Source organism: Ceratotherium simum, chromosome 19, assembly GCF_057802395.1.
Source record: "Ceratotherium simum simum isolate JZ-2026a chromosome 19, ASM5780239v1, whole genome shotgun sequence".
NCBI classification, from domain to species: domain Eukaryota; kingdom Metazoa; phylum Chordata; class Mammalia; order Perissodactyla; family Rhinocerotidae; genus Ceratotherium; species Ceratotherium simum.
Genome location: NC_141918.1, coordinates 34,339,211 through 34,362,225, shown reverse-complemented (window position 1 = coordinate 34,362,225; position 23,015 = coordinate 34,339,211). Strand labels below are relative to the sequence as shown.

The window sequence follows — 23,015 nt, the reverse complement described above, 5'->3', positions numbered from 1 at the left end:
CCCCATCAACTAAGATCTTCCAGACCTATCTTGTCTTTTCTGCCACAGGTTTAGCAGTAGCTACCCTCGACGGAGACCTGGTTCACTTTGGAGAAAGATAGTACAAAGTCCTGAAATCTGGGTCCTAGTCTGCATTTTATATCATTCATACCAGCCTTGGCAGTAAACTGCCTAATACTTGAGGCCGTATAAGTGATTTTAGTAACACAGGAACAGACTTGCAAAGTCAGTTCTTCAGCTGTTTGTGTGAACTAACTGGTATTCACCAGGATTGTTATAATGGTGGGGGTTTACAGCAATGCACGTTGCTTTCCTGGTGTTTACAGAAGAACAAAAAATTATTGAGCAATTTTTTGTTGAACAATTTTTTGTTCTTCTGTAAACAGTATCTCAGAGCTTTAATTTGTATTTCATTTATTACTGTGAGGTTAAACACCTCATCTTTGTATATTTTTAAGCATTAGGATATCTCTTCATCATAATCTTTGCCATTTTTCTATTATTTAGTTTTCTTACTTATTTATAAGAATTTATAAAAGTAGATAAAATACAAAAACTGGTCCCTCTAAAATGTCAGAAACCTGTAATGTGTCCATACCTACACATAACCAAACGCAGGTCCACTTCTGTTTATTTTTCCTACATTATCAAGTACAGCATAGAATTAACAAAATGATAAAATGTCCTTGGTTCTCAGTCTCAGTTAACAAAGAAGCAATTCAATAAAATGCAGTCCATTCACTTCACTGTTCTTACAGTACTGCCCTATGGGGTGTAATATCTATTCTGTACAGGTGACCAATGTACATGGGGTCCTGGGTTTCCTTTGACTTTATTTTTGCACTACATAGGACATTTTATTACAGCTTTCTTAGTTTTTTTTACCTATTACATATCAGTTATGAATGTAGTAGTTATATTTGTTATTTTAGATGTAGGTTCCAGACAAACATTTTCTTTATAAAGGTTATCTTTTTTAAAAAAAAAAAATTAAGCTGTTTGAGTTGATTTCTATTACTTCATACTAAAGGGTCTTAATTTTTAAAGGTGGTCTCAAGTAATTGGCTATCTAAAATAGAACATCCTTAGCATTTTAATCAAGGAAGGGCAAGATTGGAAAAGCTGCTCTTTTCTGAGAAGAGTCTACAGGAGTCAGAATTCATTGGCACATTTCAGAGGGGTAAATTGAAAACTTTAATCAGGGCCTGAAGTCTGACCATTTCCAGACAGTAGACACTCACCTCAGCTGTGCTCTTCACAGGTCTCCTCACTGAATTATTAATGAAGGGAGAAAACACTAAACTCTTATAAGAGTTTCTTTACGGAGTTCGTTTAGAAATATTTCTCTCAGTCTGTCTGCATCTTCTGAGGGATGCTGCCTAGGGTGAATATTGACTTCAGGGCCTGAGCTGCTTTGTCTTTGGGATTCTCAGTCCAGGGAACTCATCAGCACAGCAACCGCTTTTAGGATAAATAACTCACCCTGTTAGGCTTATGAAACTGGTCCATGCCTACAAAGTCTCCTGCTCCTGAGACCCGCATCTGGAACAAAGTTCTAACACCCTGTGGATCAGAGGCCAGCGAACAATATAAATGGGTAGAGCTGACTTCTGGAAGACAGTAAGAGGAGGCAAACTGTGCGGATTGCTCCACATCTGCCCACCTCCCGGCTCCCACCAAGTCAGATCTTAGGTTGTCAAATCTCCTTGTATCTCAAGAGGAATTGGTTTCTTTGTAAGTTTGTTTATTGTAGGGATGTCAGATGAGCAGAATGGGATTGACCATGCCATCAACTCACAACACATTATCTTCACTTGTTTATTTTATTTTGTTTTACTGAGTTTTATCCCCTTCATCCCATATAATCCAATTTCTCTCCCCTTTCCACAGGTTTCCAATCTAAAGTATTTAATATTTATACTTTTGACCCACCTTCAATAATTTTATTTATATATGTGTGTGTGAGTATCTTTAAAATATGGACGTTATTGTTTGTGTATGTTCAATTTACATAAATAGTACTACAAAAATTGTGTTTGAGAGATCTATCCATGTGGCTAAATGTCTACTAGTTCATTCCTTGTGACTGCTGTATAGTCTACATTTAATCTAATTACTCCCCATTCTTTGCTACCACAAATAATGCTGTGATAAGCATCTTCATAAATACCTCCTGGTACACTTTTGTGAGGATTTTCCTGTTGTTTATGGTCTATGCAATAATTACTGAATTCCACTAAGTACTGCTTTATTCCTTTCCAAAATGACCATACTTCGTCTATACCCCCTTCGGCAGTGGGTGAGGTTTCCTACCTCTCCACGTTCTCAACAGAATTTCGTATCCAACTTTCTAACTTTTTGTTCTTCTGTAAACAGTATTTCAGAGCTTTAATTTGTATTGCGTTGAATACTGTGAGGTTAAACATCTCATCTTTGTATATTTTGAACCATTAGAATATCTCTTAATCATAATCTTTGCCATTTTTCTATTATTTATTTTTCTTATTCATAAGAATTTAACCTTTTATTCTAGATATTAATTCTATGTTGGTGCTAAATATTCTAGAGATCTTCTCCCAAACTGTCACTTATCCCTAAATTTTGTCTGTGCTCTCCTTCGTTATTCTTCATTAACCACTGACGGGACAGCTGAAATGCTCACCATCTCAGACTCCATTGCAGCTAGGAGTGGCCGGGTAACAACTAATTTTGATGTAATGATATACATTAATTTTTCCCTTTATAGTTTATATTTTGAAGAATTTATTTTAAAATATTTCTACATCTTGAATCACAAAGAAGCCTTCTTGTATTTTTTCTATTAACTTTACAGTTTTGACATTTCACATTTAAATTTTTAACCTATGTATTGATCTAATTTAATTTTTTCACCTATATTCTACCTAATTTTCCCAACACTATTTATTAAATAATTCATCAGTTTTCCAAATATCAAACACCAAGTTTATGTGTGTTTTTTTGTAATTTCTATTGCTTTGAATAATGTCTTAAAATCAAGTAAAATTTTGCCCCTTGTAAAATTTTTGCTGCTCCTCATTTTCTGAATTAGCTTAGCTATTCACAGACCTTTATTCCTCTATATAAATTTGGGAATCAGCTTGTGAAGATTCACACACAAAAAATGTCTGCTGGAATTTTATTGCAATGGTCTTGAATGTTGAAAATATTAAACTGTCCCATCCATGACCATGATTTAGTTCTAAATTTTTTCAGGTTTTTTTAATATGCTTTACTCATAAAAGTACAATGCATTTAAGTTAATTCCTAGATACATTATAGATTTTGTTACTGTGGCTATTGGGATTAATACTCAATTTTTTTTTTTTTTAAGATTTTATTTATTTATTTTTCCCCCAAAGCCCCAGTAGATAGTTGTATGTCACAGCTGCACATCCTTCTAGTTGCTGTATGTGGGACGCGGCCTCAGCATTGCCTGAAAAGCAGTGTGTCGGTGCGCGCCCGGGATCCGAACCCGGGCCGCTAGCAGCAGAGCGCGCGCACTTAACCACTAAGCCACGGGGCCGGCCCTAATACTCAATTTGAAAGCACTTTTTCTCTTGCCTCTACAGTATAGAGACTAGAAGCTAAAATACACAACTTCCAGACTCCACTGCAGTTATGGGGGCTCTACCCAGTTCTGGCCAAAGAGAGAAAGTCCTCGTGAAGGGGGTTTCTTCCCCAACCCACCTCCCCAAAAGGCAAACCCGGATGAAGAGAAGACTCCAAACAGATATCCACCTGAGACACTGAAGTTCTATTATTCATAAAGTTTATAACTTTATTTAACGCATTTGGAATATAGTGATGTACTCACTAAAATCCTGACATGGAGATTTCTTCAAATCAGCTTCTCCAACAGAACAATCTCAAAGGAAAGAGGCGAAGGGGGAATTTTGGAGATATATCAGCCAATAGCAACATCTGTACCTTATTTGGATCTCAATTCAAACACAGAAACTGAAAAAACAATCGAGGAAATGTGAATATTGAATATTTGATATCACTAAGTAATTTTTTAAAATGTGATAATGGTATTGTAATTATTTTTAAGGGTTCTTATATTATATATGTGTATATATACAGTGAAATATTTATATATAAAATGATAGTGTCTGGGATTTGCTTCAAAATAATCTTGAGACCAGGTATTTATTATTATTGAGGTTGGCTGATAGGTGCATTGGGTTCATTGTATGCTCTATGCATATGTTTGAAACTTTATGTAATAAAAAGTTTATTTTAAAAAGAGAGTAATAATTTTTTTTTGTTATTTGTATTTTCTGAATTATTCTATTCTTCCAAGGGTCAGTTTTTTGTTTGATAATCATGGTTCTTTTTACCTAAGATATTAATCCTCCTCAAAAATGTCTGGTGACCTTTGGTTGTCTGCACATATTATTAGTTAATGAAAAATTGATAACTGTTGGTATATGACATGAATTTCCTCTGCCATTGGTAGGACTGTTTATCCCATAGTCTTCTTGGATTTGAAAGGAGAGCTAAAGGGTCAATGTAAATGGATAGTGAGTCAATACTCAGGCTTCAAATAAAAATAAGACTAAACTAAGGGGTGTTCACTGTAGTGTATTACTTTCCTGAGAAGAAATGGTCACCTTTAAGTTTCCCCCTCGTTGCTCCATTGTGGACATCTAGAATTACCATAAGATTTACTGTGCTTCTATCTGGTTCGAAGCCTCTTGTAGGAGCCCCCACTAGGCACTTTCTTTAAAGAGCAAATGTTGAGTTTTAACCTGAAAGATAAAAAACGACCAGTTTGCAGTCATCATGGTCATACATCTTGAATGAAGTACTCTACTTTATGCCCCAAGCCCACTCCTACTTTCAGTTCTGATTTTCTCCAAACTCTGAACATCTCTAAAGCTCTGTTAGGAAATGACCTCCAGCTCCATTGCACATTTTGCTGTGTTTTCTGGGCTCAGGCTTTCTCTGTTGCATATTATGTGGTAAAAAAAAAAAAGGCTAGATGCTTTTCTAAATTCCAGAAATCCATATATCATACGTTTCCAGCTTCCCATTCTCAAAATTCTTACAAATTCAACCTCTTGATACCTCTTTGTCGTCATTCCAAGAGAAGGTAACATGTGCTCTGGGCCCATGAACCTGACCCAGAAGCCTTTGTACACGCATGAGATATATTTAGATACAGTATCAAGAAGCAAGGCACGAGAGTGGAAATTCTTTGCTGCCATAGATGTGCACTTATAGTAGGGGCAGCAGGAGGAGGGGGAAGGGAGGGTATAATTGCCAATAATGAAATGAGGACCAACAAGAAGAAATCTCATAGTTTTTGGCAGAGTGCTCATGAAGCGTGGCTACCAGCCAATCGTTAGCTAATCATTTATCATCACTACAGAGATCCGTATTTTTTAAATCAGGTCCTTTTTTTTTAACACCAAAGTGTTGTTCCCCAACTTCATTGATTACGCTGATCACCACAAATCAATAACTCTCTTTGAATAAAGTTTAGATATACAATGCCGGGCAACTCGGGAAATGAGTAGTTTGCACTGAGGGTGTTAAAAGAGAGCCCTGTAGATCCAAGAGAGTTGACGTCCCCTCATGCAAAACATTCATGTCTCTGCAGAGAGAGTGTGAGGGGCAGCAAGGACGTCAGACGCTTTTCCTTTATAGATTCCCTAAGAATAAATAGATGATTTTTATTAGGTAATCTGGCTTTGGTCGAAATGAAAGAAACCCCAAACTGAACCGGCTTAGATAAAAAATGGAGTTTATCGGAAAAACAGGATAACGTCTCATGGCAGAACCAGGAGCAAGCGAAGTCGAATGTAGCTGGGCCCCAGAATCTTTCAGAACCTGGGACTGCAAACCCGCGCAATTACTGCCGCCGTCCACCAGCTGCCGCCAAATGCTGACTTTTTTCTCCTCTCGATACTAATCAGCCTTCTCCACGTGATGGAAATCATAGATGCTATCTGTCCCACGCTTTATGATTTGCGAATTGAACCAACACCAAAGGAGGCGTGCTCTGTCTCCAAGGGCTGGATCAGCAGTCAGGCCTGCATTTTTAAAAATCTCATTATTTCTGAGAGTTGTTTTTTCCCCTTAAAGATTTTCAATGTATGAAATCATATGCTCTCCAGGTAATAATTTTATCTCTTCTTTTCAATGTTAGCTTTATTACTAGCTTATAAATCAGTGCTGTGCTGGTAAATGTTTAACAACTAATTCTCAAAAGAAAAAAAAGGGAAAGAAAAGGAAAAAAGGCCTTAATTGTAATATTTGCCAGTTTGCCAGTATAAACACCTCCACCATGGCCAATTTGAAGTTACCAGCATGATGTCACTGAACCCAGACTTCGGATGAGATGCACACAATCCGATGCTGAGAACCGGTACAAGTAGCATTCAGTGCATCACTGCTTATAATTTATTTATTTGGCCTCTATTTGCATAACAATGATAAGTAGCCATGATAACAGTCAGCAACCTTTCCCTGATCTTGATACTTTAGAATTCGGTGGTAAATAGCTTACATCCTTAGTGGTACATTTGCTTAAATATTAGTAGGCCCTTGGAGCTCTGCATCTAGACTTAGACAGAGGACGTGTCACCACCAGTTAGAGATGCCAGCCAAGGGCTAGGGAGGAGGAAACGGCCTCTGCAGTACCCTACGTCTGTCAATGAAGACTATGGTCTCGGAACACACATGTTTGGATCCAGAGTCTATTTTTACCTTTTTTGACTATATGCCTCTTATGGAGAAAGGGGACTTAACAATTAGGCAATTAATTGAAACTCCTTTTGCCTCAGTTTCCTAACCATTAAAATGAGGGCACTAGGATACACACCTCAAATGATTTTTGTGAGGATTAAATTAAATAAATCAGGTTACACAATGAGTTCAGTGCCTGGCACACCATAAATGCTCAATAAATGTTTCAATATCCATTTGAATTGTCGTTTTCTTTTTAATACTCTGTTAACCAGAGTATTGTTTAATATGGTCTATATTACATTTTAAATGATCCTTCTTGGCCTTGTTTTCTAAGTTCTTTTTGGAAATAAAGAATGGCTGTTAAATTTTGTTATTTGCCTTTTCAGTGTCTGTTGTTTGGTTTTTCTTGTGGATCTAAGAAAGAACTTTCAGTTAATCAGCATAACCTAATCAGTTACCTCCTCACCTGTCTACCTGGAGTCCCCTTTCTCCACCAGGCCTGGCCTTCTTCCAGCCCCAGCCACTGCCCCAGACACCACCCTCTGTTACCATTACCAGTTCCCTTCCTGCCCACTCCTCCATTATCTCACTGACAGCCCCTCCCACTCACTCCCCACAGAAGCACCCTTTCAGCCACACAAAATACCTTGATCAAAGCAGTCTACCTCAACTTATGACCGAGGAAAAAATTTAAGAAAACAAACAGAAAACTGAAGCCCTTAGAAAATTGTTGAAGGGAGGGGTGCTACTTGAAACCACAACTGACTGAAGAAACTTCTCCCTCCCAAGAAAGCAGAGATAAAGAGACCTAATTTGCCTGCATAAAAAGTAAGAATTTGAGTTTTCTACAAAAAAGTTGAGTTTTTTGAATTTCCTGAGAGCAGCACACACTCAGGAAGAAAAGGAGATTGTCTGTCTGAATGGGCATTGAGGTGGGCGAGGCAAAAGCAATGGCTACAGGCTGGGGGCCACAATCCGGGATCAAGGTCAGCTAAAAGGGTTACAAGATTTTTACAAAACCTGAATATCTAATATCCAGGATTTGGCTGTGTGATGCACAATGAGTATCCCATCATCTTGAAAATGGAAAACCTGCTACCCTCATAGCATGATGTTCAAGTACTTTAGGGAGAGAAGAGCAGACATTCAACGGGGTTTCAGTGTTGCCTTCTCCTGGCTGATCAGGACAGAAGAGACACACAGGCTCCAAGCAGAAGAACTAACTGAATAGTGAGGGAACAATCACTAACCAGAAAACCTCATTTTCCTCAACTCAGCATCTAGGAAAATTCCCACACAGTGGAGGCGAGGGCTGGCAGAAATTCTGCCCTATGGAGAGGAATTGGTGTCCTTAGAGGATTCTGTGAATGGAGGCCCAGCAGAGCCCTAGAGCCCACTCTCCTCTCCCACTTCTATGATCCAACAAAGACCAGAGGTGAAACAGGGGTACCCAGGACACAGGATATTGGAGGAAGTATCTTGGGGTCATCAGATATGTCAGATGTGACAGATCTTCCCACACAGGACATTCCTTCGGTCATTGGAGAGGACAAGGAGGGAGGTGGCAGCAATAACTTTGAGGGTCACATCACTAAGAACCACTGCAGTTGATCACACATCTTCAGACTTCCCTCTGGGAGAGTGCTGTGCCATTTGATGAGAAATGCCACCTTCCTGAATTTGTCCACATTACTTTCTTGTTTACTCAATACGAAAATCTCATCTCTTCCTGTCATCCCATCTACTCCGTGATGCATTTAAAGCAAAATTGTGCTAGCATGAGAGAATATGGGTGTTTGGGAAATAATCCAGACAAAGAGGACAAGTCACTTTATTTTTGAAATTTTGCCATACTTTGTGAAGACCAGATGTCATTGGTTCATCATCTCTCCATCTTCATCAAAACAAAACAAAAAGACATGAGCTCAAATGGACCTTCAGTGGTTATGAGAAGCACAAGTAAATCTGTTTTAAAAATATATGAAAATCATTAGTGAGGGTTTATGTACTTAATCTTCCTGAGTTTGTAACATTAAGGAGATATTGCCTATTTTGAACTTAAAAAGTCTTGATAAGCAGTATTTGTGTTTCTAAGTAGAACAGATATTTGACAAAATCTGCTTGTGATTTCTAAAACCTGTATTTGTTTTTTTTCTCAAGAACTCAACAATTGGGCTTAGTAAGTGCTATATCTGAGTAAGAAAAAATTCTAAGTTTTATGCACAATAAAATATATGCATAAATAAATTGTTCTAGTAATAACAGTAAAGATCTTCTAGAACTACTTGTAATAATCAGCTTTCCAAGGTTCTGGTCCATTTTAATCAGGAGAAAGAATGATCTCAGTTCTACTCTTTTGGTTCATCATCTTAATTAAATCATTGCTGATACAATCGGTGGATAGACACAGCTCTAAAACGACCTTTATAGATTAGTTCAAAATTCCTCTTCTCAGGCTGGCTGGAGTATCTGGGCCTGGGTTAATTATTTACAAGCCAAAGGCTACCTCTGCCTTCTTTTGTGGACTCTCCACTCAAGCCAAGTTTTAAAAACATCAACATCTTTTACGATAAACTCGAATCCCTGTTATGCTTACAAGCCTAGCTGGGGACCCCCAGCACTGCCTGCCCCTGGGCTTCCTCCTTCGGCCACAAACTAGATTCTCAGAACCTGGTAAAGTGAAGCATCACCATCTTTTTTCTCTAAGAAACTATTACTAGCCTCTTCCTTGTCTTCCCACCCCTCACTAAGGTCTCCAGAGAATCACCTAAGATCACCATGTCCTTTAATAAATCTGGCATCTCAGCCTGTTCCAAGGGTTTTATCAAAACACCATTTTTATTCTACCCAACATGCTGTGCTTGAAAAATAAAATTATTTTTTCCTTGAAAGATTCGGGCCATGAGGTCAGTCTGTTTTCACCGCTATTTTGTAATAATTAGACATTCTTGCAGTTCTTTGATGGTGTCATTCGTTTCAGAGTGACAAGTGCTAATGACTTCCTAGAAAAACCTAAAGAAAATGTTACACTTATAAATCTGACCGAGAACTGTTTTCACAAAATTGACTGATTCAGTTGATAAACACAGTAGAGGAATTCCTCACTATCTGAGTCCTGGGAAAAGACCACTTGAAGTAAATCTCCTCAAATATTCCCCAGTGAAAAAAGCGAGGTGAAAACAACGTATAAACTAAATTAACGTTTAGGTAAAATATATATATATGCACATAGCATACCTCTGGAAGAATCCCCAAGCAATCGGTAACGGGAGTTGTTTTGGGGGACAATGAGGCAAGTGGGGACAAGAGTGCCATGAGACAGTTGCACTATGTGCCCTTTTGAATACAGTCGTCCCCCAGTATCTGTGAGGTACTGGTTCCAGGACCCCCCACAGACAGCAAAATCCGCGGATGCTCAAGTCTCTTAGTCAGCCCTCCCTACCCGCGGGTTCCGCATCCGCGGGTTCCGCCAACCACGGATTGTAAACAGTACTACAAGATCCTAGGTTGGTTGAATCCTTGGATGCTGAACCTGCGGTTACGGAGGGCTGACTGTATTGTATTACACGCATTTATTATCTGGTTTAAAAAAATGTAACAAATATCAGAATGTCAAAAATACCTCTAGTGGATATAAATCTGGAAGTCGCAACTTTAAGATCGTTGGTGCGCTTAAAACAAGCTACACCTTGGTGACTGTGCAGGATCCCAGGTGCCCCTGCAGGCTTTGGAGTGGTCCAGTGGCTGAAGGTGGGGGTTGGGAGGTGAGGGGGGCCCTGCTTGCCTTCGTAAGCACCTAAAAAAAAAGTGCCTGCCTGTTTTGAGGTCGGAAACATTGATACTGAAAGCACAAGGACTCTGAAATGTAGGCAAATAAATCTTGAACTAGTTCAGGATAACCGGGGCTACTTAAAGAGAATCTCTCAAAGCTGAGTCAGAAGGGAGAATTATGAATGTTGATCGAATATTTGATATTAAGGAATCATTAATTTTTTATGTATGACAATGGTATCACAATCACATTTTCTTTCTCAAGCAGTTTTCATTTAGAGATATTTACCGAGCATTTACAAATGAAATATGTGAGATTTGCTGTTAAATAATCTAATGAGGAGGATTGGACATGTGTTGATAACTGTTGAAAATGAGTGATAAATATATGAGGATTCATTATACTATTCTCTGTTTTTGTACATGTTTGGAATTTTCTATTAAAAAAGAAAGCTGAGGCAAGCTTTGTTCATCATCTTTCAGTTTTTGGAGCTGGGCATGGAAGGGAAGGAGAAGGAGGCTGAGCGCAGACTGTGGGTGCCCAAAATCCTGGAAGGTGCCTATCAAGGTTCTAACAGGAAGACAGGGCAAAATAAACAGGAGCTTTCAGGGCTGCTCTCCACCTCTCCAGGAGGCAAGTGCTATGCCCGGTGGCATAGCAGTTAAGTGTCCGCACTCCACTTTGGCAGCCCAGAGTTCTCAGGTTCAGATCCCAGGCCTGCACCCACGTACCCGCTTGTCAAGCCATGCTGTGGCGGCATCCCATGTAAAGTAGAGGAAGGTGGGCCAATCTTTCTCAGCAAAAAGAGGAGGATTGGCATTGGATGTTAGCCCAGGGCTAACATTTTTTTTCCTCACAAAAAAAAAAACACTTGGGTCATTATAGTGAGCAGTCATTTTTATATACATTTCAGGGTAATATCAGGGTATCAGAATTGACTATGGAAATCTGTGACCAGTGTGAGAGTGGGAAGTGGGGGAGGATAGTAGGTAAGAATGTCCCTAATGCTGTATGAGTTTTGTTAGCACACTAATCTAATCCCAGCTAAGACCACCCAACCTCCCTCAGTCCTCTCTCCCTTCCCTTTAATTGTTTCAGGTCATTTTTTGTTTGTTGGTTTTTTTGTTTTTAATTCAGGAATTAAAATTAAAATGGAGTTAATGTAAATTAATTAATTAAAATTTGATTAGTTGTATGATTAATTTAATGCAGGAATTAAAATGCACTGTGCCCTCTAGTCCACTGGTTTCAAAGTGCGGTTCCCACCAGCATCACTTGGGAACTTATTACAAATGCAAATTCTTGGGCCCCACCCCAGGCCTACTGAATTCATCCAAGGGATTCTGACGCACAATAAAGTTTTGGAACTGGTGCTGTAGTCCAGTGATTCTCAACCCTGGGGGCACATTGGCATCATCTAGAAAACTTGGAACATTACCACTGTCTGGGTCCCATCCCCAGGGATTCCAATTTGATTGGTTTAGAATGTGCTTTGCAGTGTGGGGATTTTTGAAAGTTCCTCACGTGATTGTAACGAGACGCCAGGACTGAGAACCGTTGCTCCCGTCCGCTACGTCGTCTGGCCCTTTATGGCCAAATAAAGCCACTCGAATCAACTACATTATAGGAGCGGTGGGGAACTAGTCTTCCTCCCAAACACAGATTTTGAGGGTGATTTAAGTGTTTCTCTGTCCCTCATCCACAGGGACAGGGGTCCCTTTCTGACCCCGGTGGGGAGGATTGAGTTGCTCCAACTCCATTAGCCTCCATTGGAGCTCAGCCCAGCTCTCATCTTCTCTCTTTCCTTGCATCTCCATGGCCTTTTCTAGTTCTCCTTCCCCACCTGGCCTGGAGTTTTGGTCAGTAATATCAATTGAGGCTTACTTAATGGGCTTAGTCCAAGAATTCTGTGGTGGAAAGAACATTGTGTATAAAAAGTATTTTTTGGAGGGATACTGTGGGAGAGGCAGAGGCAGATGTGAAAAAGAGTAGAGAGTACGATGTGGGAAAAGTTTCTGTGGGAGGTATTCTATTAAGGAATCCCAGATGGGAGAGGATGGGTTGAGGCCTGGAAAGCAGAAATTCCAGGAGGGCTGTTGGAGGGGAGGTGGGAGGCACAGTAATAATTGACATTATCCTATTATGCTAATTAGAATTTAGAATTATAATCTATTTCCATACTCCTGTTGCTTTCTGAGGCAGCCAGAGTTCCGTTCCCCAAATTGACTCCACCTCTACTACCAACACCAATTAAAACCTTCTGTATGCAGGCATACCTCATTTTATTGATCTTCACTTTATTGCACTTTGCAGATATTTGTTTTTTTACAAGACCTTCCACCAACAAAAATATTATGACTCACTGAAGGCTCAGATGATGGTTAGCATTTTTTGGCAATATTTTTTAATTAAGGTATATACATTGTTTTTTTAGACATAATGCTATTGCATACTTAATAGACTATAGTACAGTGTAAACATAACTTTTTTTTTTTTTGGTGAGGAAGATTGGCCCTGAGCTAACATCTGTTTCCAATCTTCATCTTTTTGCTTGAGGAAGATTGCCTCTGAGCTAATATCTGTGCCCATCTTCCTCTATTTTGTATGTGGGGCGCTGCCACAGCATGGTTTGATGAGTGGTGTATAGGTCCACACCCAGGATCTGAACCTGCAAACTCTGGGCTGCCCCATTGGAGTGTAAGAACTTAACCACTATGCCACCAGGCCAGCCCCATAAACATAACTTTTATATGCACTGGGAAACCCAAAGTTTCGTGTGACTCGCTTTATTGAGATATTTGCTTTATTGCGGTGGTCTGGAACTGAAAAGCTACAATTTTTGGGAGTGGGTGGGATTAGCTGGGGAATGGGAAGAAGGAGGGAAGTAACCTACACAGATGAGTGAGGGGGAGGGGCACACCATGATGATTTCTTCTATCAATCCATAAGAAATACCAAACAATCATTTTATTATTAAAAGACTAGTCCAAATGCAATACCTCTTCCTAAATATGTTTAAAGTATTTTAAAAACTAAGATTAAAAAGATATTTCCAACATGATAAGGAGTATGTTAAAAAAAATAGCCAACCTCACACTTCACCCAAAATAATAGATGATGTCACTAATTGGCCACAAATAGCACATTCTAGAAGCAAGCCCCAGAGCTAAACAATCAGTGTGAATTATCTCACTTAATCCTCACAACAATCCTCAAGGTTAGGCTTTTTATTAATCCCTTTTTACTGATTAGGAAACTGAGGCATGGAGAAGTTAGATAATTTGTCTCAGATCATGTAACTAAAAGTAACATAAATCAGATTTGATCCTCTGGAAGCTGGTTCCGACAGAATCTCCAACAGAAAAAAAGCTAGTTAGTGCACCCAGAGCTAATCAAAACCCAGAGAGGAGTGAAGGGGAGAGTGTGGGAGGGGGCGACTGAGAGAATTTATTCGAATTGCCCTGTTTAGTCTTTGCAGGGTTTAAGACAGGAATGACCTAACTGATCTGATTGATAGTTTAAAAGAATGGTTCTTGTGGCTGGTTGGAAAGTAAACTGTGGGAAGGCAAGGGAGGAGCAAGGAAGAGCTAGGAGGCTTCACACTAGTCCCGATGGGATATGGAGAGGTTTGGATCAGGTTTGTAGCAATATAGATGCTAAGGAGTGGGATGTGTGAGATATTTTGCTAAGGATAAACATTGACTGACCACAGGATGAGCAGGTGTCCCAGCCTGGGCCCATCAAGGTTTCTCCTGGGCCACAGCGATTCAGTCAGACAGGAGAAAGAAACCAGGCCAATTATCGGCCACAGGCATTTTCCTCGAATGTTTGAGGAGGAAAAAAAATCACTCAGGTCCTTCAGCTGGGATAAAGGGAAGCTTGGAACTTAAATCTCCATGAGGAAGAGACGGAAAGTCCTTTGAAGCAAGTAGTCCTTGATAGAATTGCAAAATATGCAAATATAACACAAGATGTTACAGGAGCTGCCCTCTCTTCATTGTTCAAAGACATGAGAGGGGCTCTGGAAGGGTCTGGAAGCCCAGGGCCCTTCTCAGGTTTTCAAACTGCAGTTCTCAACCTATTGGCAAGTTGTGAAATCAAATGTGTGTGAGATCAGCATTTTTTTCCTAAGGAAATATAATAAAAAATTATAGTGTATCACTCATCGTTAAGTATTGTTTTAGAAAAGTGTTTCAACATTACAAAGACCTGTTAAGGTGGGTCAGGGTGGACCCCACCCAGGCCCAATGTTAGAGAAGGGCAAGGAGGCCCCTGAAATAAAATCATAGGGATCAAAAGGGAATAAGAGGAAAAGTAGCCAAATTGGGCTGTCCCCCAGTGGAGTCTTTCCAACTGGATGGGAGATGACAATTCGGGGTCTCTTTGGAAAGAAAATCAAACTCAATGTTCCAATCCAGCCCTTTCTAAGGCAGATGTCACCGCTGAAGTGGCTGACTCAGTAAATTAGAAAAACTATAACCCTAAAGGACCTGAATAGTTTGAAAAGGAGCCATCGTGAGCAGATAAGACTGGGGTATGGGAAACTGCAGTGTGGGAAAATGTGGATGTGGTGGGGAGGGCATAGATTTCAGATTGGATGTGAGAGGGGATTTAAACAGAACACGAACAGGAAATCATCAAACGTTTACATATTTAATTGCAAGAAAATGTAAAATTCTAACACTAAAAAATAACAAATTCAAAAGAAATCTGGAAAACAATTTTTGGTGAATATATGTTAACAAGTTAACACGGTTAATCAGAATTCCTACAAATCAAAAATCAGCAGTGATGGCCTGAAGGACTTGCTGGAAGATGTACTTTCATCTCAGTTAGAACACACAGGGGTTCCACATGCATAACTGCACCTGGTGGGCAGAAGGACAGGGATCCAGTCTTCAAAACAGTAATTTCCCTCCTTAGGTAACTGACTCCAGAAGGTTCAGAATCGTAGAAACTTGACATTCTCTGATTGAGCCCATTGGCATCTTTGCCTATCACATATACTATACCACTTTGACAACCACACAACAGGCCAATTATTGAAATGCGCAAAGGCCAATTCCCATTAGAACAAACATGAATCACCATTAACAATATACATCTCAGTGAACGTTCTTTGTCTTTCAAGAACATAAAAATGAGAAGCTTAGTTCTTTCCCAGTGTCTTTGTCTCGCTCCCTGAAATTTCATGTCAAAATACCTCACACTGGCTGTTTCATTCTTCTTTTTCCCTAGACAGCCATTGTTACCAGGAATTATACTATAGAAAAGGCATAAAATAATGAAAAAGACATTGTTTTTATCCAAAAAATCTAATAATCTATTTAACTTACAATCTAAAATTCCCCATTTGTATTTACTACAAAATAAATGCACAGTATTGTCTCTGATCATCACAGCTATTTAGCTGAAAGAGATGATTATTCCCACTTCAAGACTAGGAAACTGAGGCTTAGAATGCTTAATAACACCCCCTAAAACCTCATAGATATTTAGCTACAAAGTCTACAACATATACCAAAAAAAATCAATGAAAATTGCTTAGCTACAAAGTCTACAAAATCTATAAAAAATCTCCAAAATCTTTCTACTATAGCACATTGTCTCTTCCTTGGTCATTCAGACCTTTCTCAGGTCAAAATTTTCATTCACCTCTCATAAAGCTTCTAGAAAGGGCTGAATTTCTCATGGGCAGATGCTCAGGGGGGCACCTCTGTCACCTTCTCCAGGCGACTCGGGACAGAAGAATGGACGCAATGGCTCCAAACAGGTGAGAGGACTGTGTACATAAATGAGGGCATCATTTCTGACATCAAAAAACTTGATTTCTTCCATCTCAACATCTAGAAAAATTCCTACACGGCTAAGGCCAGAGCTTGCAGGAATTCTGGTTTCTGGGATGGAGCTGGCATAGATTGCTCCTGCATTCATGCTGATGATCCAGAAGCCATGCTCAGAAGAGAAACCGCTTTTCCTCTTTCTGTCCACTGATTCTTTGCAGACCCCCAGAGCCCACTCCTTCCCCTCTCCCACCTCTACCTCCCAGTAATGGCGGCCAGAGGAGAAGCAAGGGGTGCCCAGGATACAGGGCAGGTAGGTGAATCTCTGGGGATCTATCATCAGGTTGTGGCAGATCTTTCCACACCAGACATGCTTTAGGTCATCAGAGACGACTAGGTGGGAGTTGGCTGTGACTGCATCCAGGGTCACATCCTTCCGGAACCTCAGGAACTCTTCACTCATGTGCAGACTCAGCTCCAGCAGGGAACTGTGCTGTTGGACGAGAAGCGTTAGTCCCCTAATTTGCCATTGCTCCAAAAGGCCTTTCTTATTTACTTGTCGACACATGGGGCAGATCAATTTCTGATTCTTCCTTTCTAGCCTCCAATTTTTTATGCAATCAAAGCAGAAAGTGTGCATGCAGGAGAGAGAAAAGGGCTTGTAGAAAAATTCTAGACAAATTGGACAGGTCACCGCCTCTTGCAGACTTCTGGCCATGGTCCCTGAAGGTTACTCCTTAGCAGTAAACTGTGCCGAGACAGGGGCGATCAGGAGCCTTCAGTACACAATCTGCTCTTCAATAATCAGGATGTATCTAAATTCAATACAAAAATTAAATAATATAATTATTATCTTTCTGTAGTTTATACATGAAAGTGACACTAAGTCACCAGAGAATCATAGTAAAGGCAATATCTATGAGAAAAACTATCCAAAACTATTCAAAATCTAGATGATCACAAGAGAGAGACATAGGACAGTTCCAGATGGGGCAGCTTACCTGCTCTGGAGACTTCCAGGTGAAGTCTTGTCTGCTCTGAGCACAGCTTCTCTCTGTGGGAGCTGAGTCCGACTGGGTCTTTAATAGGATCTAGGAGTTCAGTCTCCACCCCTAACCAGCATTCCTTTGTAGGTCACCTGGAGTTCAAGAAAAAGAATTTCTGCATCTAAATACACTCGTAAAAATAAAGCCAATCTTACTCTAGTCATCCCAGAAAAGCAACCCTCAGGAGCCCTCAGTATTTCAAAGAAAATTACCATATGTGACTAAAACAAGCGAAAACCACTGTAAAATGAATGAGATGCTCATCATAAAATCAAGTTTAAGGACAAAGTATCATTCAGATGAAATGCTTTAAAGCACTCTTAGAAAATGAAGCAAGGCTTGAGTGAGTGTGAATAAAAATATATTATAATCATTGTCACCAACTTCTCTAAAATAATCATGCCTGAACACAAGCCCAAAGGTGTTCCTGACAAGAAAGATGCCCTCCAGCTACCGCAACTGCTCCCAAAGCTTAAGAACCCTTGGGGCTCCTAGGGACACCTTCTGGGCCTTCCTACAAGGGTTTCATACTTGGGGTGAGCTATGTCTGACCGGCTGGGCCCCTGACCCAAAGACAGCCATTTAAGGCAGGTCAATGCCCATGAGATGGTGTGAACCAAGGACTCTTCTTGAAAAAGGGCCTACACTGAACAATAACTAGCAGAACTTCTTGCTAACAGTTCACAAACCACACATTCAGTTGTGGCCGGAGTAACAAAATCAGAGACAGAAAAAGGAGCCACATCCACATTACCACAGAGGGATAGAGTAGGAGGCCATGAGCACTGCGGACACTAGCCCAGAAAAACTGGGTTACTACAACATTCTGGAATACATTCCCTCATTTGCATCCAACAAACGCTTCTTAGGAGCCTTCCACTCTCCTGGGCACAGCTAGACTCTGGGATACAAGCCTGTATAACGACAGACAGGATATCTGCCCACAAGGAACTTGGACTCTTTGGAAGCCTTCCAGTTCCTGAACCACACACAGTCTGATGGGGTCTGGCCGAGTGACAACAGAGATAACCTAATCTTCCTTAAACACCCCATCAGCCTTTCCAAAAAACCTGACTTCTTTTTAAGGCAAATTGAACATGGTGCTTGCAATCTGAAACAGCTTGCCTAACCAACCTTAGAATGTACCTAAGAAAACAATCTGGCAAAACAAAAAAGCGCTACCAAAAAATGCCATAAGTTGTTCTTTTCAGTGTTTTCTATAATCCCAATCAGAAACAATCTGATTATATAATAATGAAATGACTCAGTTAATGATAATACAGCTATTAAAATTGGTGAGTATATTTAAGTGGAAACCCAGAAAAGCCTTTTAAAAATGTTAGAAAATAAAAAGGAACAATTTTAAAACATACGTTCTAGTTGAAAACGCAAAAAATATGTGTACATATAAAAAACGATCTGAAATGAACATGTAAAAATTTAACTGGTGACGTTCGAGTGGAAGGTGGAAAACGTTCTCTGACACAGAATAAGACCGACCTTTTCTCTCGTGAAAGCCAAAGGTAAAGGCATTGGAAAGATAAGTTGAGCCCAAGAGAGAGAAGTGGGACAGTGGAACTATCCCAGACAGAAGCGATTGCTTACCTGGACCCGGAGACTTGCAGCTGAGTTCCTGAAGCTCGGAGCCTGCACCGTTACCTCTCCTGGCCTCGACTTCTCTCTGAAGTGAGTTTGCGCGCAGACACGCTGGCTTTTTATACAGCCTGGGGCACAGTCTCCACCCACAATCAAGGTCATCATCTGCGTCAGAAGATTGGCCCCACCCTAGTCAAGGCCCCGCCCACTCGCCCACTCCCCCGCCTCTCTCTGAGGGTAGTTACTGAACAGGATGAAGCAGATAGCTAAGTCAGCCTGTCGCCCTGCCATAGTTATTAATAACACCGCCTTTTAATTTCAAGAGTGTCCTGGATTAAACAATAAATTACATACTCTCTGTGTGGGAAGTGGAAGGAGCAATGGAATCATAACGAAGGAGAGCTAGGACACAATCACCAAAAAATGGAGTTGGAGGGTCAATGAATTCCTGTTGCTGAGGGAAATCCCGGACCAGACCATTCTCCTGAGAAAAACACGCTCTGAATAACCTCGCATGTCTCAGGGTTCCTGTTCTTTCTGCAAGGCCAACCGCACAGCTTTCACTGTATTTTTACCTGGTTGCTATCTCCATTTCCATGAGCTAAATATCTTCAGCAGTGCTTCTCAAACTTTTTAAAATATTTTTGTGTGTGTGTGAGGAAGACTGGCCCTGAGCTAAAGTCTGTCAATCTCCTTTTTTGCTGAGGAAGATTGGCCCTGAGCTAACATCTGTGCCCATCTTCCTCTATTGTGTATATGGGACGCTGCCACAGCAAGGCTTGATGAGTGGTGCCTTGGTCCGTGCCTGGGATCCTAACCTGTGAACCCCGGGCCACAGAATCGGAGCTTGAGCACTTAACCGATGCGCCACTGGGCTGGCCCTGTCAAACACTTTAAAATCTTAATGTCAAGACCGTTTACACTCTTAAACACGACTGAGAACCCCCAAAAGCTTTCTGTTTATATGAATTCTATTTCTCCATATTTACATTAGAAAATAAAACAGAAAATTTTAAAAGAACTTATTTAAATCATTTAAAATAATGAAACCATTATATGTTAACATAAATAGCACAGTTTTATGAAAAATAACTTTGTTTTCCTAAACAATTAGTGAGAAGAGTGCCCCTGTTCTGCATGTTTGCAAATTTCTGTAATTCCTGTTTAATGGAAGACAGCTGGATTCTCACATCTGCCTCTGCTGGATATGTTGCCATATATTGTTTTGGTTGAAGTATGTGAAGAAAATTTGGCTTCCCACAGATATTTGGTTGGAAAGGGAAAGACCTTGCAGATGCCCTAAAATGATGACAGGGACCATCCATGACCCTCTGACCACTACTGGAGGACCACTGCTCTACAACAAATTTCATAACTCCAAGGGGCAGCCCCAAGTCTTAGTTTCTTGGCAACCAAAGACCCTACCAATGCACCCAACCCTCTTTTTGTATGGCTTCTGCAACCTCAAAACTAATTCATATGATGTGGCCAAATATAAACATTTTGCTTTCTGTGCCCAATCATGATGAGATTCTTTTCATTTTTTCTGTGTCATTTATTTAACTATGATGATGATGCCAAATCAGGTTGTTCTCTACTACTTTCTCACATTTAATAGGCCCACAACAGATGTTTAACAATGACAAAAAGCATCATTTCTCATTGATTTTACTTTTTTTTTTTTTTTGGTGAGAAAGTTTGGCCCTGAGCTAATATCTGCTGCCAATCTTCCCCTATTTGCTTGAGGAAGATTGGCCCTGAGCTAACATCTGTGCCAATCTTCCTCTAATTTGTATGTGGGTTCCCGCCACAGCATGGCTTGACAAGTGGTGTAGGTCCTTGCCTGGGATCCAGGGCACCAAAGTGTAGCATGCCAAACTTAACCACTATGCCACTGGGCTGGCCCCTGACTTTATATTTTTCAGCAAGCTCAATTGTGACTTGAACCTACGCTGACTCACTGCTGCTACTGAGCCTTTTCTGCCAGGAGAAAGATTTCTTCCCCAGAAATACTTTAATTCCCGGATTCTTCATTACTTCTATAACGCAGAATTCAGGGGAAAATGTCATTTTTTTATTTTCAAGTGCTGGAAATATTTGGAGCCACTTATCTGTAATATCTTAATACCCTCATAATCACAACATATCAAAAATGTTGTGAAGGTTTTTTTATTTTTAGAATAATGTTTAATTATCATTAATGCTTCCACGAGTTAAGATTAAATCACAAAAATAAGCTTGTTTTCATAGCTTCCTGATTAAAAAAGAAATCGACTTTCACACATGCTAGTTGGATAAGACGCAGCCACTGGTGGGGAAGCGGGGCATAGTCAGCCCTGTCAGGAATCTAAGATCCCCACAAGGGCGTGATGTGTTTGCTCAAAACACAGCTTGTATTTTTCAAAAGGCAGCAGCGGTGGTGGGGCAGCTTTTCACAATTAGCTTCCATCCCCTGGTATGGAACATGCACTGGTTTGTAGCCTCCTCTGCTGTTCAATCCTCGTCCTCCTCTCCTCCCGCTGCCCAGCTGTACATTAAAGTGGACCCTTCTGTCTCTCTGAAAGAAGACGACAGAGGGCACATCTCTGAATTATTTACGCCACGAAAGCAGGCTAATGGAGCTCCCGCACTCTCTTCTCCAAAAGGAGCTGTGTTTTGCGGACCTGGCGAGCTCCACGAAGAGAATATTTTTGGCACTTTAGAATATATAAAATGTCCCACTTCTGCACTTATTTTAAAGGACAGACTCTCTACAAAAAAAGTCAGGGACCATTAGACTCCCTAGTCACATATGTGGTAATATGTAATCCCTACTCTGGTCCTATTAATGGACTTTTTATTTTTTGTTCTTCTGAATTGTCTTTTTTTGTCAAAATATTGAGAAAAAAATTGAATAATGTTTATGTGTTTTATTCACGAGATGTGTTCCTATATGTATAAGAACTGACAACAGAGTTCCTGATCTGTAGCAAATTATCTATGAAAATAACAAGTTCTAACCTGAGTCTCTATGTAAGTCTCAGTGACCTTAGGCCAGCCACCCTCAGATAAAGGAGTAATGCTTAATCATCTCAAGTAGTCCTACCCTTCTTTCACCTGGTAGTTCCCAGACCCTGAGCAGAGGCCAGAGGGGGACCTCTGAATTTAAGGTAGTGGTGACTGTGTGGGAGCAGGGACACACATGTGACCCTGGCCCTTGAGCTGTTTATCTGTGTGGCTTCCAGAGCCAAATATAAGCATTTTCAGATTACCCATATGTTTTCTTTTCTGGTTTAGGGCTGTAGAAATACTTTTGTGTAGGTGAGGAAGTCTGAGTCAAAATAAATTTTCTTTCCACCTAATTATTTGGCATTCAATATATTAACCAAAGCTGCCTGCAAATCTCTTAAACCGATTTGAGCTTCACCCCGACTCTGGGGATGAAGGTACATCAAAGCAAGATGTCTGCAGTCCCGCATGGGGCTCACCAGCCCCAGAGAGGTCAGAGACAACCCATCTAGCTCAGGCAGAGATCCAGGTGCAGTAACTCCCTGCTCCACCAATTCATCCTCTCAGGGGCTGCCCATCACTCTTCAGACACACACTGAAATCCCTACTGTGTCCTCCTGGCCCCTGCCCCTCCCTCCAGCCTCATCTTCTGAAATCCAGGCACAAAGCCAAATTTTCACTCCTTTCCCGTGCTCCCTCTGCATTCAGGACAGGTCTATTCTCTCTCACTGGAACCAGCCCCAGCCAGTCTGCCAGCTAACATCTACCATCTACTCATCATTCAGATACAGCTGGGACGTCAGTTCTTCAGGAGAGCTCCCCCCCAGACCAGGTCAGAAACCCCAACTATATCCTCTCGTGGTAGCTTGCATCCTTCCTCCATGTAAGTTATCACAACGTTAGTTATATACTTATTAATGGATCACTTAATTCATCTGTGGCTCCCTCACATTAATAAATCACACCCACTGAGCACTTACTGTGTGCCAGGCATTTTTCTAAGTGCTGCACATGTTTTCTAGCACTGAATCCTTGTAGCTCTATGAGGTAGGTGCTATTATCATCTTAACCTCTCAGATAGTGAATTTCAGACTCTACCACCACCAAGCTGTG

At 40.6% G+C, this 23,015-nt stretch overlaps 1 protein-coding gene across 1 annotated transcript; it reads right to left on the bottom strand.

Moving 5' to 3' along the window:
• Positions 1-15,123: 15,123 nt before the first annotated feature.
• On the bottom strand, positions 15,124-18,986 carry RFPL4B (ret finger protein like 4B). Its single transcript, XM_087443746.1, has 3 exons — positions 18,924-18,986; positions 17,274-17,410; positions 15,124-17,087 (listed from the first exon to the last, which is right to left on the bottom strand). Exon 3 carries the CDS (start codon positions 16,988-16,990, stop codon positions 16,178-16,180), a length of 813 nt encoding a protein of 270 aa, XP_087299872.1. The 5' UTR covers positions 16,991-17,087; positions 17,274-17,410; positions 18,924-18,986; the 3' UTR covers positions 15,124-16,177.
• Between the last annotated feature and the right edge of the window lie 4,029 nt (positions 18,987-23,015).

Bases quoted from the DNA above. Each gene is read 5' to 3' on its own strand.
- RFPL4B (XM_087443746.1), bottom strand. From the start codon at position 16,990: ATGGCCAGAAGTCTGCAAGAGGCGGTGACCTGTCCAATTTGTCTAGAA.